The sequence below is a fragment of the Streptopelia decaocto genome (assembly GCF_964273445.1).
Source record: "Streptopelia decaocto genome assembly, chromosome: 1".
In the NCBI taxonomy this organism is placed as follows: domain Eukaryota; kingdom Metazoa; phylum Chordata; class Aves; order Columbiformes; family Columbidae; genus Streptopelia; species Streptopelia decaocto.
Genome location: NC_138663.1, coordinates 82,674,790 through 82,694,555, shown reverse-complemented (window position 1 = coordinate 82,694,555; position 19,766 = coordinate 82,674,790). Strand labels below are relative to the sequence as shown.

The following is a 19,766-nucleotide window of genomic DNA, read 5'->3' as shown; positions in this document are numbered from 1 at the left end:
AATTCAAACAAAGATTTCAGATGTCATTCATACTAAAATCAGGGAAACTCTTCGCAATACACAAACAATTCCAGGTCATCCCATGCCAGGGATAACATATCTTTCTCACCGCAAAAAAAATCCCATTTCTGTATCTGAAAAAGAAATTATCTACCTCCTGCAGTCAGCAAAAAAGCATCCCTGTTGCTACAGGGCCTCAGAACAAGACAGTGGAGATGCTGAGTTTAACGCTACATAACAGCATAAACAGAGAAGACAAGTTTTAGTACTACATTCCATGCCTGCAGACAAACAAAAAAACCCCACGACAACAAAAAGCCCCCACAAAACCCAAAAGCACACCCACCCCCAAACAAGACACAAACATACTGCAGAAAGAAACAGAGTATCAAGTAATAGTTTTCTCGTGGGATGGGGATAAGCAGACATTAGAATCACTCAAGTTCGTAGTTCATTAGAAACTAGAAGTATTTGTAATGTGTTAAACTATAATAACTTTTGTCTTCAAAGCCAGTCACTTTCAGGTATAAATAAATGTGTGCTTTTTTTTTTTCCCCGATCCAGTTTTACAATGTGATGGGGAAGATGAAGCTAACAATATGAATAGAAAATAAGCTTTATGTATAGATTACAGACTTGCTTTTTGCACAGTTTTCACCAACATTTTTTTCTTTTGCAAATAACTGGGTAAATACTGCATCGACTATTGTTATAATTTGCTATGGCAATGAACAAACAACACAAAAATAATCAGATATTATGGCTACTGTACACCTATGTGGATGAGAAAAATGCCAAATGATCAAAGGACAGTAAATTATCTTAGTTCTGTGCAAATTCCAATAAAAAGCCACAAAAAGTTCTGTTTTCTTGAGTTGGAACTTTATTACTTAAGCTGCAACTTTCACAGTCTTCACCTTCAGCAATTTGCAAAGAGGACGCATGTGAGAAAGGTTACAACACTTAATGGAAAGGGGCCCCTCACTGAACAGGGAGGAAGAGGACAATGTCAAGGCAGAACAACTGCAAGTGCCAATTTGTTCTCAAGTCTCATATGAGGACTCCTGGAAAAGGCTGATTACCTGAAAGAAATAAACTGAGGAAGCAGAACCTAGGATTAAAGCAATTTGGAATCAGGAGACAGACACTAATGGCAAAATGCAAATAAACCAAGCAGAGTAAATCCAGGCAGAACCCAAAGAGTTAACAGAGGCCGAATGAATAAATAGAAGTCCCTAGGATTAAACCAGATCTATGCTGCCACTCAGCTTCTTCAACAGACATGTTAAGCTGTAACTGACTGTGGCATGATGGCTTCAGCCTCTGTTCCCCTGAAGCCACTGTCCAACCAGATAGAAAAATAAAGGTATAATTCACTGGAAATTCTTTTGTTTACAAAACTAAAGGAACAGGGTTTGTCTTCACGCTTCTGTGTCAACTTCCAATTTATCTTCAACTCCGTTCTGCTCATCTTTCATTTCTGCATCTTCATTGTGGCTGGTTTGAAGAGTAGCAGCTGACTAAACAGAGAAACAAAGATATTCTGTTGTGATACAGAATTGCTAGCAAATGCAAACAATACCACAAAGAGTATTTAATTCTTATCACTAGGATACCTGGTTCTCCCTGCAAGACTGAATTAAGGCATTAGGACCTTCAGCCAAGAGAAACTGAAAATTTCTCTGCATTTTTTTGTGCATCTAGGAAACCAGAAGCAGTTTAGAGGAGACTGAAAAATTACACTGATGTTAGATGGTTATGATATGTGACACTTTCTTCAATTGCCCTTTCCCTGGCAGTTTCCTGCCCACATAAAAAAATATGGAAGGCAGAGAGCCATGTGGTAAGGGTCCGATGTCAGTTTTTTCAATAGGACATGACCAGCACATCCTGACCTTGCAATAATTTTCAAACACTGTAAAGGGAAGTAGAAATGTCTTGTCCTCATCTCAGAAGACCGTGAAGTGAAATTGCTATTCCACCTGTCAACCTAGCACCCTGAACCATTTGTTTTATTATGAGGTTAGACAGGAACAAGATGGGATACAAGCATGCACGGTTAGTGGTGGGAACAGGAGGGGAAAAAGGAGAAGAATCCTTAAACTAAAATGTTACATCAAGTTAGCTGCAACAAGAAACCACAGCCAAAGAACATTCAGGCAAAAGCCTTTCATCCTCAGAAGCCTCCTGTGAAACGTGCAAGAGTGAAGTCTCCTCTACACAGAAAGTCTGTTATCTAGCAATCCTGATCTTTTAAAAATTCATACTTTGCAGATGTAAACTAATGGAATTAATGAAAATAATTACTGATGCAAGAGTGGCTATTGAACTTCAACAGACTCTAAGATATGCAAATGCCAGGTATTTCAGAATTATAGTCCAAGCTGCTTTCTTCACAATCAGAAGACATTTGGTAAACAAACCCTCTTCTCTGGATCTCTCGAACATCTTGATGTTGTTTAGTCTGGAGAAAATGAGGCTCAGGGAGACCTTTTCCTCTCTCCAACTACCTGAAAGGAGATTATAGCAAGGTGCCACCAGTCTCTTTTCACAGGTAACAAGTGACAGGACAAGAGGAAACTGCCTGAAGTTGCACCAGGGGAGGTTTAGATTGGATAATAGGAAAAAAAATGTCACTGAAAGGGTTGTCATACATTAGAACAAGCTGCTCAGGGAAGTGGTTGAGTCACCATCCCTGGAGGTATTTAAAATACCTGTAGAAGTGGTGCTTAGGGACATGGGTTGATGACAGACTTGGCAGTGTTAGGTCAGTGGTTGGATTTGATGATCTTAAGCACCTTTTCCAACCTTCTATGCCTCTAGCCTTTTGCCAAGAATACCAATCTACCAACCGTCTTTCTTAAAGGCTGAGGTGTAGTGTACATTCTGAAAAGCACAAAGGCAACCTTTCCATACTTTCAGTGGGTATAGCTTGTTTCAGCAATCCACTCCTTGTCTCTGAACAGATCTTGCTATGTTGCACACCTAGTAGAGGAAGCCAAATTCCCAGCAGCTGTGCTGAAAGAAACCTGCACAACAAAGCCTGCCAGCTGGCAATTAAAACCTTTTATTTCAAAAGGGAGGATGCCCAACAGTGAAATAATTCCAGTTTAGTTGCTATATCTTTACCTTCCTGAGATTTTTCGTTAAAGACTACCAAAAATTAAGGTACTGCACTGGCCATATGCGACAAAGCCTAAAAGAACAGAATGCTTTCTTTCACGGTCCACTAAGCAAGTACTGTTGACATTAGCCTGCTTTAGCCAGATAAATATCTACATGGACAATTACACTTTCTGTGCAGAACCAGTGGGGAATGTCTTCATTGATGTGTGTGTTTACACTCCTCCATGAGATGTAGACCAAATCCATAAAACTGCTGCTACTCTTTCAAGAGAAAACAAAACACAACCAAAAAGCTACAAACAGAACAGCTTGCCCAACCAGCCATCCAGTCAGGGGTGATTACCCTATGCTTACTATATGACTACTTCAGCCGATGAAGTCCCATTGTCTCTGGGAGATAAACTGACTTCAGATCTATCTCACTTTGAAGGACTAGGGGAGGGGGAGAAAAAGAGAGGTCTGTGAAGTGTGTCATGTAGGACTGTCAGCCGACAGGCAGAGATGGCCACATTGTCAGGATATACTCATCTGAGGACAGTGGGCCCCTTGACGGACTGATACAGTTAACCACAGGAAAATGACATACCAATATCTGACAATTTTTTAGAATCTCCATGCATATTCTGATAAGGTGGACATAAAGATCTGTTAAAATTACTCGCAATATGCAAGCTGCCAGACTCCCCCAATGTTACTGAGAAAATCTGAGTCTGATATAAATCCCATATTTGTCTTGGAAGTTAAAGGTTTACCTAGTCCTTCTGGACCATGAGGTTTAAGGAAAATAGACAGAACACCTCCTTAGGATATGTGGTTCTCATCAGTAACTTTGAATGTTTCTTCCTAGCTGATACAACCTTGTTATAACCTGTATTCAAATATTGCTGCTGTTAACTGAACTAGTATTTACTAAACTTCTAGTAAAAACTTAGTAGGAAAACCATCCACACAGTAGAATAATGAATCTTCTAGAAGTCTGAATCCTGACACTTTGTAATCAATTGGTGACATTTGAGATAGAGAACATCAACCACATCTTAATGTCTCCACGACAGGCAAGATGGTGCACAGCACCATCTGTATGACAGACATAAGGTCTCAGTAAATGGGCCACTCAGGCTCCAGAACAGACTGTTCTTTAGAATAACCAGTTGAAGGAGAATAGGTGCTTTTTTTCAGTTCTTGAACACGATTGTGTTTGCACCTCATTACTTCAATAGCTTTCTGATCAACACTGATATGTTGCAAAATCAGCTGAAATAAGTAAAAGCATTCTGTGCAATGCTTGCTACTGGTTGTTATCTTGTTCAAACAAGACAGCCTAGACATTTTGATCATTGGCTATTTCCATTTTTTCTTTTCCCCCTAGAGAAAGCTACTTGAATGTTCTCCCACTGTATTTATCTGTACTAGGTGGTAAGCTGAATATCTAAAACACCATTCCTTGTCTAACATGCGACACCACCTCCTATATTCTTCCGGAGCAACGTTACTTACCCTTAAGTCTCTGTCTGCAAGCCTTTGGAACATGTTGGCATACATCTTTTTCTCTTTTTCATGCTGCTCACGTATTTTTTGCTGACAAGTTACCAGTTGCACTTTGGCAGCTTTGTTACTTGGATAAAGTTGTATCACTTTCTGGAAATCTGCTCGGGCCAATTCAAAGTCATTGACAGCCAAGTGCGCTTCTCCACGCCGGAAGAGGCCTTTTTCATTATTGCTATCCAATTCAAGTGCCTGCATTGAAGAACAAAACCACATTCAAGAATACACTTTTTAAAATAATATGCAGTCAGAACACTAGAGACTGCTAGAAACTGTACCTGCTGATACAGGTTTTTAAGTCTTTTCAGGACTGAGAGTTGAATACAGTAGAAGTACAAAGAGGACTGAACATAGCAGGCCATTAGAGGAGAATCAGCAAGGTTAAGTCCTAGCTCTATTCCAGCTCTTTGAAGGACCTTCGCCAACATTACTACCTTCACCACATCTCAGTGTTTCTAGTTTTTAAATAATATTCTCAATGTAGCATCAAGTTAATAAAATATATTCCAAGGACAATAATTACAAAAATAACCTATTTGATATTTTTAAATCATGCATTCAGTACTGAACTGCCAGCTGATAAGAAAAGCCCGGTATCCTTCAAATTGTTAGAGCAAGGGGTAAACTGTCAGATTGCTTGTGCAGCTTAAGAACAAACCCTTACTACCTTGTTGCAGTTCTCCAAAGCCTGGGAGTATTCCTTCAGCTTGAGATGGCACATCGCTAGATTAAGGTGAGCAGCAAGACTCAAGCTTTTGGCTTTTGTATCCTCCTCATCAGAGAGTCCCGACTCATGCTCCAGCCACGACACTATCTTCTTATACTGTAATGCTGCTCGTTTGTATTTCCCCTCCTGTAAACAAGGCAGTTCAACTGTCACACAGCTCAAAGTAACTTTCATCTCCCTCTTCCCCCTTCTGGTTACCTTGAACAATAGATATGAAAAAAAATAATTCAAAGTAATCAGAAAATAACTTGTAACATCAAAAACATACTACTTCTGAAAGCCATTCCTGCATAGGATCAGAACATCTTAAGGAATACACTGGTTCCCCCACTAAAGCTAGGGGTACAAGCCAGCAGTGATACTTCACTTTTAACTCCCACCTAATATTCAACTTCTGATACAATCAAGGAAGATGGGGCACTTTCAAAACAACACAACTATTGCTGTGTCATGAAGATAATGGGAAAGTCTGCCTTTAGCTGGTCAAATTGTTTCAAACAGCTTCTCCACACATCTCTATCCAAATGAAATGTTTTTAATTCACAGCATATTCCACAGTAGGAACTTAAATAATATAACCTTGCTACTATTCAATGTATGCTTTGAAGTTATCTGTAGGTACAACAAACACCTCCGACAGGGTGAACTAACTCCTTGCATAGTTAGTTGTTTGGATATTCCAACTCTGAGGCTCTTTTTTTTTTTTTTTAAAGACACCTTCCCCTTCAGTCCTTCCTGTAGAACGTCATAGAGAATACCATGAACATCACTCTGAAATGATAGAACCTGTAATCATCATTATCAGCTTATGACATGGACTATAAAAAATGCTATTATTGCTTGAGTAATAGAGTTTACCTTGAAGTACTGAGTGCCTCTCTCCTTCACAATGCAGCTTTGTTCCAGCTTCTCATCTGTGTTCATTTCCCAAGACTCCTTAGCCTACCCAAACAGGAGCAGTTCAAGTCAATGACAGAACTTTGGGGAAACCAGAAGTTCTATCAGCTGCTTCTCACTAACAGAGGCAGGTTTGGCAAAGCAGAGTTTTGCACCACTAATGTAAACTGGGCTACAGCAAGAGAGATACTATCTGCAACAGACAGGGATACAGTAAGAACAAGGACAATTTCAGCCAAGATCTCCCAGTGTGTCATCATCTCTGACAACAATGGCTTCCCTATTTCAGATCAGCATTCAAGGATTCCATTGTCCTTGTTTAAGCTGCACTCACTTCCTCCCTCATCTCCCAGTCAGTTTTGCGAAGTATTCTCTTGTTCCTACCTTTTCAAAGCTTTTGAGTTTCACTTCATACTGTAGCTCCACATCTGGAGGAATCTGAAACTTCTCCTTCCCAGAACTTCCAAAACCATAGCTGTAAGATTGGGTGGTGGGGTAGAAAAAGAAACAAACAATAGAGTTCCAAAACTATCCAGCCAGCCACATTAGCTACATAGGAAGCTGGAAGCAAAACTCTCATGCAAATCTGGGATGCCTATACAGCATTATTACAAGACAGAAAGGCTTGAAGAATTTGGGTTACTATTCTAAAATCAGCAAGCACAAGGCAGAATAAAGCCAGAGCAACCTGCGATTTATTTCATTAATCTCTAGGTTATCAGTTCCTATTCTTCCCCGCTCCCCCTTTTTTTAAGCTTATATGAAGGAAAAGTTCTCTCTCCATCAAGGAAAAATATATTTTCAACTTATACACATCTTGCTTTATATTCCTGGTCTGAAACTGGATGTTTCTTCCAGAGCACCTGTATTTTAGTACTATATTCAGAAACGCAAAGACAACAATAAATAGAGATTAAGTGAACAGCTGTACACTTAACATGCTGCCAATCAGCTGATTAACAGTAAATGTCTATAGAAAGGTTCTGCTCTGCAGCTCCAGCAAGAAGCTGCATAGTGGCAGGAAAACCCTCAAGATCAGATTGCTTTGCTTTTCTTCTCCCATCAGGTTCAGTTGCAGTTTTAAAACTAAAAAAAAAAAAAAAAAAAAAAACCAACAAACCCTGAAATTAATTCAAATTAGATGGAAACAACCAGTGCAAACTCTACTTGTTTCAGATGTGCTCTCACTGTAAAGAGAAAATTCTTCTTATATCCAATACTGTTTAAGTTTACAATACTGGGCAGTCATACATCTCAGCTGTTCTTGCTCTCAGAAAGCTCTTATAATGGTCCAAGATGTGGATATAACTCTGCTTTGTATCTCACAGGAATCTTGAAGTTCTTTTTCCAAAAGGCTTTCAGAATATCAGTGAACATTTTCTACTGACAGAAGATTTCTGATACTCTTTACTAACCACATCAGCTACGGACTAACTACATGGTCACATGAGGCTGCTCAGGAGGCTCTTCAGCTTCTTCCTATTCTGAGGCTGTTCTTTAGGTATCTTTATATGCACAGCTGTACAGTAAGTTCTGTTTCATTAAGAGGAACCACAAAAATACAAGTTAAAGAGAGCAACATTTTCATATTCACCAAGACTTACACTATAGAGTCTTAAGTAAATTTCTTTTGGAGCGCTACTACTTCACAAACAAAAGCGATCTTAGCTTTGTACTTCTCATACGTCAAACTTTGGGGGCTGATTAAGTTTTTACTACAGCACTGAAACATGCTGTAAGGCATTAAAATAAAACACACAATTCTTGCCAGATGCTTAGTTTAAGTCCTTCAAATATCAAAAGATCAAAACCAGCGTACTTGGGTTTGAGATAGAACACAGATTCCTCCAATTTCTCCATTTTTTGAATTGCTTTCTCCAGACCATGAGGGAGATCGTAGTTGTCACCTTCTCCAATCTCAAACCGCAATTCCCGACTGTCAAAAACACGATCTCCACATCGGCCTTCAAACTGGACTGGTAACAAAGAACAGAACAACCCAGATAAAAAGCAGAAGATATCTCTGTATGGTAAGGTAGCACAGATTATACAGGGAGTGCCAAAGCCTTCTCCTAAACAGTCTTTTCTCTTTTTAACAGCTACCTATGCATGCTGGCTACTAGCCACAAATACAACTTCTAATGCTAAACGTAAGTAATATATAGATGAATTTTAAAAATTACTATTTTTCACTCCAACAAGTGCCAGAACTATTTCCCTTCATTTCTCAGCAAATGGAAATACTGTATTAGATCCATCTACCTTGTGATCAGATAAGCATTTTATTGGATTCAGTATCTCTGGAGAACACAGTTGCTGCTGGAAAATGTAAACCTCACTGGAAATAAAAGAATGAAAGCTTACTCTAGGTTGTGAAATTACTTAGTAAAGGAAAGAAAAGCCATATATTCTTCACTCTCAGATCAAGGAGTTGTACATTGGGAAAAAGGTTCTGTCCTCCCATATGTAAACCTGTTTACTATTTGTGTAATATACTTACTCTCTACAACAGCACCCTCATTAGGCTTGGAGTAGCCTTCCCCCTTTTTACGGATTCTTCGGATGATGCCACCATCTTCATCATCAGTGAGGTCCTCCCCCTTGAACTCAAAAAGTTCTATCTGCAGAAGGAAGAAAAGCCTTGCATTTATTCTCATCAATTCAGTTCAGTAACTTAGAGAAATTGTTCTCCAGAGGTCTTTGAAACTATAGCTGTTCAGGAAGCCACTGTCTTAGTTAATGTCCTGTAACACATTAGACAGCCTAGGCTATGAAAATGCTGCTGGATGGAAACCTACGTAAGAGTTTCAGATTACATTCAGACCTTTACAGCTTTTTTTCTCCAGCAATTTTGGTCTCCACATACTACAAATTAGAACCTTTAACTGGAAGGACTGTGAACCTGTCTTCTGAACAAAGCTTACATGAGCCACAATGCTTAGGGACTATTGCAAAAAAAAAGATTCTACTGGCTTATTTAACAGTATTTCTGCTAATGTCTGCAGGCAGAAGTATGGACAGTGGTTTTCAGGCTTAAGGTTTTTCTTGTTTGTGTTTCTGTTTGTTTGGTTGGGTGCGGGGGGGGGGGTGTGTTTTTAAATATGGGGGAAAATAACTTTAGAACACATTAATCCAGGAAGAATTTGCTCTCAGCTGCCACTTTGCAGTGCTACCACTTGGATCAGCAGCTGTCATGCCCTCTTCCTCTACAGTCAAGTAGAATTAGCAGTAGTGTCACTGCATTCAAGGGCCAGGGAAATTTGTAAGTAATGCAAGGTCAAAAGGAGCACAAAAATTAAATATGCAATCCTTATTCTTAAGTCCTTATTATATCCTTAATTGTATCTATGGTCAAGTTCAGATCAACTCTGAAGTGCTTGGAATGGAGCCCAAACTGATTTCAAATGCTTGTCCTGCATTATTAAAATAAAATCAAGAATATCTTTTCAGACTTCAGCTATTCCCCACCTGTTCTTTCATCCTCCCACTCTTGAGCCACAGGACCACAGTTTCAAAGCTTCTGTGTCATTATCCCTTGCGTGCCTGAAAAGTTAGTATTTTCATTTTACTTGTTATGTTTTCCTCTCTAGGCTTGCCTTATCACTGTGTATTCTGGGATCATTTAAGAAAAAATATTTCCAGAAGGATGATAAGAAACAAAAACCATTATCTGGCCCACCTTTCATCTACACTTGTTGCTGCAACAAAATGTTCAGAATTGTTAAAAGCTGGTGTTAATGTAGGACATAACCACCCAGCCTGAATCTTCCCTCCCAAGTCTCAAATACAAATCATAGTTTGAAGTGGGAGTATCCTGATACGATGAAAAACACAAAAGAAATTTGTTGTTGCTTCTGTGAAATTAAGAAAAACATATTCTGCTATACTATGTTTGAGTAAAACTATAGTAAAAAAGCACAGAATGGCAAGCCATTATGATCAGCATTATTTAGACTATGTACCTCATTTAAAAAAAAAAAAAAAAGAAAGAGTTCAAGGTTTATATTGTAGAGGTTCATTACACTGGATTTAAGATACCTGGAATGCAAAAGGAACTGAATATTCACCAGCACAACCGTACTTCCACTTTGTCTTTTGATGGACACCTAATAACAAGTAATATTCTGTTTTTTCTCTTTGGTCTGCCTCAAACAAGCTAAGTCACTCCGGAACATCCCAGTGATGACCATACAGGTTTCCTCTTTTTTTCTTTATCTGAACAGCAGTATTCTATAGAAGAATCTATTTATATTGCTCAGCAAAAGCAATCATGAGGAAAAAAAAAAAAATCCTAACACAGCCATTAATTTCAGGTCATAACCAAAACCTGATGTGGTGATGACACAGCTACAAAATCTTTTAACATAAGTTTTAGAGGGTTCTTTTTAAAGCAACTCATACAAAATTTTGCTATGGTGATGGCACTTGCAAGGGAACCACACTGACATTGTTTTAAATAATAAAAACATAGGAGCAAAACTAAAAGAAGTGTAAACTTCAGAGATTTTAAGTGCCTGAGAGTCATGAGAGTCAGAAACCACTTCTATGTAATAAAATTTGGGAAAACTTTCTGCACCTAACACCCCCAGCACCACTTATTTGTTGTAGCATGTCACTTGCAGGCCATTTTGCTAGGGAATCACAAAACCATCACAGGCAGCTTCAATGCCGTGTTGTTTTTTGTGTTTTTTTTTTTCCCCTCTTCCTTTTCTCCTTTAACATTACTACTCAAGCAGGTACACAAAAGGTCATGAATGAGAGACTACTTCTATCTAAATAGGTCCTAGAAGATGGAGAGGCCAGACTGGCATCATTAAGAGGGAACTGAAACGTCTGGGTGACTCTATCAGATAGGCTCTGTAGTACTCTGATGAAACAAATCCCGTCTCGAAGTTAGCACTTTCATTTACCAAATGTTAGGTATTATCTCTTGTTGCAGGACAGTGAAGTAGCATCATCCTGTGTAGCAGTGCGACACCCTTAAGAATGCCTTACTATGCTGTCAAAGTAGAAGGCCTTAAACTTTGAGATACTGCACATGCACAGTAAGAAGCAGAAAAGCTCAACACCTTCAATATCTGGCACACTAGAAGTTCTTGTTTGTTTTTCCTTTCCCTTAACTAAAATGAAGAGAGCAGAACAAGATGAATGGTAGGAGAAAAAACAAATCAAAACAAGACAAACCATTAGAGTTTGCATGAGGTCAGAACACAGTAAGTATGTGTTAGTGTTTTGATCTCCCCCTTCAGTCCTGCCCTATTAACACGCACTATCACTTGCACTTGTGCAAAGCATAAAGCGTTCCAGCAAACGTAATTTGATCTGATATAAATAAGCCATGAGTATCTTCAGATTATATATTAGAAAATGTTGTTTAAGAGCCATTTACAAGATAATGTTTTTCACCAGTCAACTGCAGAAATAACGGAATTAATTCTGATGCACTCAAAACAAGTAAATTCTGATCCCTCAGTGGCCTGTGATAGTACGTGCTGTATTTTTTTTAATCCTTCCGCACAAAATACATCTTAGACGCTATTACTCACAAGTTCATGGGAAAAAAAATGCAAATACACTATCCAAATGTAATACAAATAGAATATGACACTATATTTAATTTATCATTAACAGACACTCATTGTTTCCATTAAAAATCTAAACAGGCTTTCAGTTCCTACTCCATGAGCTGTTTTGACCTTTCTCAGATAACTGCATAAAACATTCAATCTTAGAGCAATTATCAGAGCTTAAAAACTTTCCTTATGCCCCAATGTAGGAGTCCATTCCACTGATTAAATATTTTAGAATTAAGTAACTTAAAAAAAAAAAAAAAAAAAAGAATCACACTTAAAAGAGTCCATCTGCCTTCTCTAAAGTGCAATTTGTTTGAAAGTGTTTGTTAGAAAACTGAACTGTTTCAACAGTAAGAAAAATATATCCTCCCAAAACACTGTTTAGACTGTCTGTCAAAGCATGCTCCAGGAACAGCTTTAATATCATCCCGTATGGAAAAATCAAACACAAGTCTCAGCATTCTGAGCAACCACTCCATGAAATAATACACAAGGGACAGGTACTATTTCTACCCCTTTTTGGGAAGGCAGGGGGACAGGGGCAAGATGTCTTGAAGTCCACTAGGAAATGAATTCTGTCCTGTGCTGGTGAGGTTAAGAAATACCCACACTAATAGGTAACATGCTCACCAGGACATGCAGTTCACCTCTGAGGAGACCAACGGCCCATGTGAACTGTAAAACTTGTGTTACCCAGCCACCAAACTCAAGAATCCTGAATCTGTCACAGGAGTGTGTACAAATGATTTTCTCTGACGGTATAGGCTGGACTCACAGACAGACTGGTAATCAACAAGCAATGGAATTCAAACTGTTCATATGGTGCTGTAAGGCTTATTAAAACACTCAGCTCTACAGAAAACAGAGTTCATAGTTGCAAGGCCGTTCAAAAAATATTTTATATCCTACAGTTTATATAGGATAATTATCTCTTTTCTTCCCCAAATAGCTCATAAAAGATCACGTTAAAGTTGCAAAGAAGACATAGTATGAAAAAAAAATTACCGAGGACATTAATTGCTCTGTTGTTGAAATCTTTAATCCTCTTTTCACTTGTGATACTTACGTTAAACATTATAAAGATTTCATTTCTTCACTACTTCAGAGCTCACCACTGAGAAAGTCCTCCCTCCCCTGCCCAGGCCCCCAACCCAAACTATCCTAGTGAATCATTCCATAACTGTAAATTTGAAACTGTGAATACTGAAAAACCTTAAAATATTTTTAAACTCAAAAAACAATGGAACCTGAGCCACTGCGCATCAGTAGCAGCCAGACCAGAACTCTATGCCTTGCCCACATTACCCTATTTGACTACATTTTTCTCCGTAGAAAATCTCACATTCCTGTTCTGAAGGGATATTACATCACATTCTCTACAGTGAAATATGATCTCTGTTTGGTTTTCAAGTGTACCATTTTCATGACCTTCTCTCACTTACCTCAAAAATCAGTGTAGAGTTGGGAGGTATCTTTGGGGGGCTCCCAGCTGAGCCATAGGCGTATTCTGGTTTGCACGTAATCCGACAGATTTCACCAACCTTCATAGTTGCCACAGCAATATCCCATGCTTTGATCACCTCACCTATTTAAGCCAAATTTCAATCACATGATTGCTATGCATACATGCAAGACATATGATCAGCTATGAAACTGAGCATAATTGTTTTTAGTATACAACAGCTAAGACAAATACGAAAAGACTTGCGCTCACTCTGATTTATGTGTATCAGTTTTAACTTTAATTATAAAGTTACCTAGGGATCAAATTTAGCTGTATTTATTCATTCTAGGTGCAGTGATTCTTTTCCTCCCCTTACTTCTTTGCCCACAGCAAATATTAGTCATCTGAACACAGACACAGGCTGAAGTGCTTGGCACAATCTCAAGTAAAAGGAAACAACGATAGACTCTTTGAAGTGGAAGGTCTTAGGGTGAGAGATTGCCTGCTCGTATTTTGAAAACAATCCAAAACAGCTGCCTTTTCTCTATATATTTTTATCAGCTGGCCAAGAACAGCAGGAGCAGTAACTAAAAGTTACATGCACTTGTAACAGAAAGAGGGAGGAAAGTAAGTAGTATTCCTTCTACAGCCAGAAGTGAACAGAAGCTGGAACCTCAAGTAACAAAATCCTATCTTAATGTCTCTTAATCAGTTCTCCTACTTGCTGCTCCCTTCAGCTCAATCAAGCAGCCTTTCTCTTAGTCTTATGTTAATAGGTACACTTAAATTCTGCAGTGTACTGAAATCTCAGATTATCTCCCAAATAAAAAAGCAGCAATGAACTACCAGGAGAAAACTCAGATTGAGTAGTAAGATTTGCTGGAACAAGGATGTGTGGATTTTTTCAAAAATGAAGGTTTTTGGTAATGAAGAGATGCACTGCTTCAAGATTCATATTCTGTTTCATTTGGGAACTTAGGGAAAAAGGGAGTTCATTTTACCACACTGCAGCTGACAGCTGCCCTTGTGCACCCTGTGCCCCAGTATCTGGTCACAACTAAGTACAACTGAATTTGAGTCTTCCGTCAAAAAACACAATTAACAAAATGCACATTCTGGCGTTTTAACTACCCTTTATCACTATACTTCAGGGCAAATTTGCTCCCCTGCAGTGCTTTGCCTGAGGCCCACGAATTCTTTAGCAGGCTTCATCAAGGGGCTACAGTTTTCTCATTGAGACAAATGTCAAAGCTGTTCTGATTGTGCCATTCCAAGACAATAAACCTTAAGCTCTGAAAAGAAGTTTAAATAGCAACTTTAACATGCAAAGGAGCCACACATGCAAGGAAATCCCATCTCAATTTTTACCAAAACTGACCAATACCAAACACAAGATATTACCTTTCCCCAAGTCAAATGAGAATTTGTCTTTCCTGTCCAGACTGGAATCAAATTTTGTGCCATCAAGAAGCCATCCTGTGTAATGGACGGTCACTTTATCACCTATCATTGGAGACTCTGTTCCACTGCCTTCTCTCTTGATAACCTGAGAAAAACAGTAAGCAACATTAGGATGCTGAAAACTAAGTCTGCCTAGTGGACATTACTTCCATGTACTTAGATGCATATGTTATTAGCTTCTGTAGATAACTGAAGTAAACCTGCAAATACTTTACCTGGAAATAAATTGACTATCGTATGTACAGATTAGCAGTGTTGCAAATGCAGGAACCTCAAGATGGCTCTGCTGTGATAGCAGAACTTAATTGCCAACAGTGGCACCAGCTTACAGATCTCTGCATCTATAGTTCACAGTGTCACTTACCTTTCCTCAACAACATTTTAAAATATTCTCAAAAGTTAATCAGGTAAAGCATTACACTTTTTTTGCTTTATTCAAGTACTTTCCTCACCACCACTCAATCATTACCCAGAATCTGGTATTCTAGACAAAGCATTTCAACAAGAATACAAGCTGTTTCATTCCGTGCAAAGTCTATTCTAACATGTAATCTGAGATTCCTTGAGTTAAACCAGACAGTTTAACGAAGGTGAACAGAATCTTGTCCCAATGCAGGTTAGTTCTAGCAGCCAACACAGTAACATTTAGGAATTATTATATTGTATTAGTTTTGTCTCCCTGCAACTCTGACATGGATTGCCAGTACCCCAATTTCACAAACAGCTACAAGGGTTTGATTTTCTCGAGAGGTTCCCCAGCTAGCAAGTGCAGTATCAACTAAGTCCGCACTATACAAAAAGCAAGATCAGCCAATTTCTCTGGTGTTCATTTGAAATGTCAGTATTATTCTCTATTTTTATATGCATTATCACATAGGGCTTGCCCATAACAGCACTCCTGAAGTTCAAATTCAAGTTTTCTCCAATATTGATTGAAACCACCTAACCAAAACTCCACATTACTTTAGCTAAGCAATGGAACCAATAGAGGACCCTGTCTGCTTGCATCTATAAAGACCTAGAAAACATATGGTTCATGGAAGACAGATAGGGCCGTTATACAGAAGTATGCACTTGTGTCCCTTCTTTACGGAAAAGCTGTAAAAACATCATGCTACCTGCTCAGTTTCCTAAGGAGAGAATACTCGGTGTCAAAAGGGATGCCTAACCTCACACAGCATTCCATCCTCTTACCCGGCACCACCTCAGTGCTACAGCAGTTATTAACATTACAGAACTAATATATTGATTTATATCCCAAAGAAGGCAAAAATTCAAGCAACCACTCTCAGAGAGATAGGGGAACACAGACATATGAAAATAACGTGAATCTGGTAATCAACCAAAACCCATACAGTGGATCAAAACTGGTAATTTTACGGCAGCCAATCTGAAGTCACTTCAAAATATTAACTGCATTTAATGGAAATGTATGAAGCTTTTCCAAATGCCATTCTTGTAGTGTCATACTGAGTTACCCAACACAGAAGTAATGAATGTCTGATTTTCAGTATTTATATGATATTATTCTTTTGCATTTACTTCATTTTCAAAACACTCAGGTTTCACTTTTTCATACAATAATATGGCAACCATACTTTCCATAAGGTTTACATTTCCCTCTCAGGTGGAAAAACCTGATTTTTCTGTTCATGTTGTGACTGTGAGTATTTCTATTTGTAAACTTTAACACTTACACTAGAAATAGGGCAAACACATTTAGCAGCACCAGATAAAAGCTTCTGGGTACTATTATGAAATAAAGCTAATGAAGAAACAAAAAGCACTCCCCTGGAATCAGTGCAATGATACCAGCACAAAATTGGTGTAGGTTAGTTCAGAGTTAGACCCCTGATTTCAATCTCCGCATTCTCCATTCTGGCAATTACTAGAAAAATAAAATCCACGAGTGCTGGACTTCGTGACCTCTACTGCATTTTGTCTTATCAATTCACCATCCCCCTTTTTTTGAGGTTTTCACAACATCAGTGTTTTTACCAGTATATTTTCCTCCTCTCCTTTTAAAAATTTGTTTTAAAAACAATCACTTGCTGATTCTCCCTCATCAAAAGGTGGGTATTGCATGGAGTAGTCAGAGACTCATTGCCTTTTACCATGCTCAGGGATCTGAGATGCAGGAGACCTGCAGGCAGCTTCCTTGCAGCCAGGTAGATGAGAACTCCAACCTGACATTGTGCTACATGCAAAAAATATAAACTTTCCCCAAATGATGTTAGCAGTAAACATGAGAAAGCTGAGTATAGAGGCCAACAACAGATCTTCCATCTGGCTGCTGATATCTCTCCTGAACTGGAGACAGCGACTCTGCGATAAACCCAGAATTTAAAGTCAGAAGGCTCTGAAACTTAAAACCAGAACTTTGTCTTTGCTGTGGTGCCACTTTTCTTCTTCCAAACACTATAACTCTGAAATTTCACTGCGATTAAAAAAATGCTTCTAGTAATTGCTGATGTTTTTAAGAGAGACTAAAGAAGTTTCCAGACATATGGAAATAGGAAATATCTGACAGAGGAAGTTAGATCAACTCCCCCTCATGGTATAAATTCTGCTAACCTTACCAACTGCCTGCCCAGTACAAAAAACAGAAGCCAGTCGACCAGCGTTCTCAATACATCGCACAAACCGCGACCACAACCAGCCCTGCTGCCAGCTCTATCAATGACTGCTCCTGCAGATTGGTAAGAACTACTTTTCCCACTGAAGCTGAACCACTGGGCAGCCTTTCCGGCTCCTGCCGCCGAGGTGCATTTACATCAGGCCCACGTGTACAATGCACCATCTCAGCTTAGAGAGCATACTCCTACCAAGATGGAGAGCCCCATTTCTAGAGCCTTAAAGACTGGCAAAAGGAGGCAGCGCAGCGCTACTTTGCACCAGCTATAAAGATACACAAAACGCACATGCGCTGCCGAGGCACCGTCCTTAATATCCAGCTCCCGAACACGGGCCGGCGGGGGGGCGCGGACCGCCCCCCCCCCCCCCCCCCCCAAACGAGCCGCACCCTGCGAGCCAGACGAGGAGTCCGACCAGCTCCCCCCCCCAACCCCAGCCGTGGGGAAAGGTGGAACGCAGAAACAAGCTTCTCTCCCCGCCGCAGTCCTTCGTGACCCCGGGGTTTCCTAGCAGGCAGCCCGGACTCAAGCTCGCCTCGGCCGGGGGAGGAGAGGGTGGGCGAACAGTAACGAGATGCCGGCAGCCCCGCGCGAGAGACCCCGCAGGCGGGCAGCGCGTGCGCGCCCGTGGCAGCCTCCCGCCGCTAATGTTTAACCGCGAGGGCTGCGCGAGCCTGCCGGGCAGCGGGTAGCCCAATAACGGCCTTATCCCCTTTCTCTCAGGGGACAAACAGGCCCCAGCGGGGGTCGGGCGCCCGGGGAGCACCCGCTGGCGCGTGAGAAGGGGCCGCTCCGCCCCCTCCCCACAGGCCTCCGAGTCAGTGCCAGGGGATAGGGACGGGGAGCCGCAGCGGCCGGTACCTTGAGGACGCCCTCATCCTGCTTAGGGGTGATGTCCGTGCCTTCCAAGGGAGCCCCGTCCGCTTTCATCTCCTCCGCTGTCATCCCGCCTGCCGCTGCCACCGCTGCGTAGGGAAGGGCCGCCTCGTGGGGTCGGCACCGGCCTCCCACCGAGCTGGGGCTAGCGCCTCGCTGCGCCTCTGCCTCTGAGCTATGCGGACGGGAGAGAGCGCCGGCGCGTTTCTCTCCTTCCTTCCTTTCCTTGCTCCGCCGCAGCGCCAGCCCCCTGGCTAGCGGGGCGGAGGAAGGGGAGGGGAGAGGGAGGAACCGAGAAGTTTCTAGAGGCAGCCAGGCTGCTGTAAAAGAGCTGGTAGTGCTAAGGGTTAGGCATGAGGGTGCAGCTTAGAGTTTTTTCAACAAGAAGAGGGAGGGCGCGCATTTACAGCGCTGGGCGGGCGGGGCAAGGTGTGCCCAGCTCTCGTAGGTGGTGCAGGGTAGCCCAGCAGTGAGGAGGATCTGTTGCGCCCTGTCCTGGTTATTTTACTCAAAGCTGCACGTAGAGTAAAACCGACTGTCCTCCCACCTCAGTATTAGCGGGCCTTTGCAGATGTGTGGGTGTGGTTTTGCCCACCACAAGCCTGTGGATGATTACAGGAAAGGTCGTAGAAACAGGCATAGAAGCCGCATGCCAGTAGCAAGCATAACAGTCTCGGGAGCTCAGGTGTCCCATTAGACATCATTTGATTTAAAATGGTTTGTTACCCTGGACCAGTAAAGGTGAAGACACGTTCAGGGCAGAGAGTGTGAGCTCTGTGTCTTGCCCATTCCTATCCATCAGGGTAAGTAGCACTGGTTTGTGCCTTGACCTGCTGCTGGAGTATTTGGGGATGCATCGATAAAAAGAGATGCCCCCTCTGAATATGAAAAGCATTGGTGCAAATGTAGAGGAATTAACAGGTTGTAGGCTTATTCATCATCTGTACAAATGTCATGAGCTGTATGCAAATTTTGGCCAAACTGTTTGCAACTTCCAATTACCTAAAATCAGACTAGGATCTTCTCTATTCTTTTGGGCATAATACTGGCTCCCTGGGCTATCCTGCACAGCTTTGCATGCTCCCTACCTCAGGCCATTGATAGAGGGAACTAACATTTTAAGAGTTAACTGAACATAATGGGTGCCTACTAACGAACTAACATTTTAAGGCTTAGCCACACAATAAGTGCTTAGTTTAGAGCTTTATGTAAACTTATGTTAAGAAAAACAGAACCCCATCGAATGCCAAGATAAGAAGTTTTACTGCACCTAGCTGTAAACTTGAGGAGACAAGATAATGAAGATTTACAGCAAAAGGGGGCGCCAGTCTGGTTTCAATCGACTTGGCAGCTTGGGTTCCAGTCAATTCAACATAATGAGCCAAAGGTAAAAAGTTCACTGTGAGGAAGCTGAAGGAGCCTTCATCCAAAGACCCCTCCTCAAGACCACCAGATGGCACTGCGCAGGCGCAACAGGGCAGGGT

The 19,766-nt window shown here is 40.8% G+C and overlaps 1 protein-coding gene across 1 annotated transcript; it reads right to left on the bottom strand.

The window, feature by feature from the left end:
• Positions 1–860: 860 nt before the first annotated feature.
• FKBP4 (FKBP prolyl isomerase 4) lies at positions 861–18,530 on the bottom strand. Its single transcript, XM_082056270.1, has 10 exons — positions 18,268–18,530; positions 14,714–14,858; positions 13,311–13,453; positions 8,796–8,916; positions 8,115–8,271; positions 6,680–6,770; positions 6,257–6,340; positions 5,339–5,524; positions 4,624–4,863; positions 861–1,520 (listed from the first exon to the last, which is right to left on the bottom strand). The coding sequence occupies exons 1-10, from the start codon at positions 18,349–18,351 to the stop codon at positions 1,422–1,424; spliced, it is 1,350 nt and encodes a 449-aa protein (XP_081912396.1). The 5' UTR covers positions 18,352–18,530; the 3' UTR covers positions 861–1,421.
• Positions 18,531–19,766: the final 1,236 nt, after the last annotated feature.

Bases quoted from the DNA above. Each gene is read 5' to 3' on its own strand.
- FKBP4 (XM_082056270.1), bottom strand. From the start codon at position 18,351: ATGACAGCGGAGGAGATGAAAGCGGACGGGGCTCCCTTGGAAGGCACG. The intron at 13,454-14,713 runs GTAATATCTTGT...TGGCTTAAATAG, and splicing joins CTCATTTGACTTGGGGAAAG to GTGAGGTGATCAAAGCATGG. The intron at 1,521-4,623 runs GTAAGTAACGTT...TTCTCTGTTTAG, and splicing joins TTGCAGACAGAGACTTAAGG to TCAGCTGCTACTCTTCAAAC.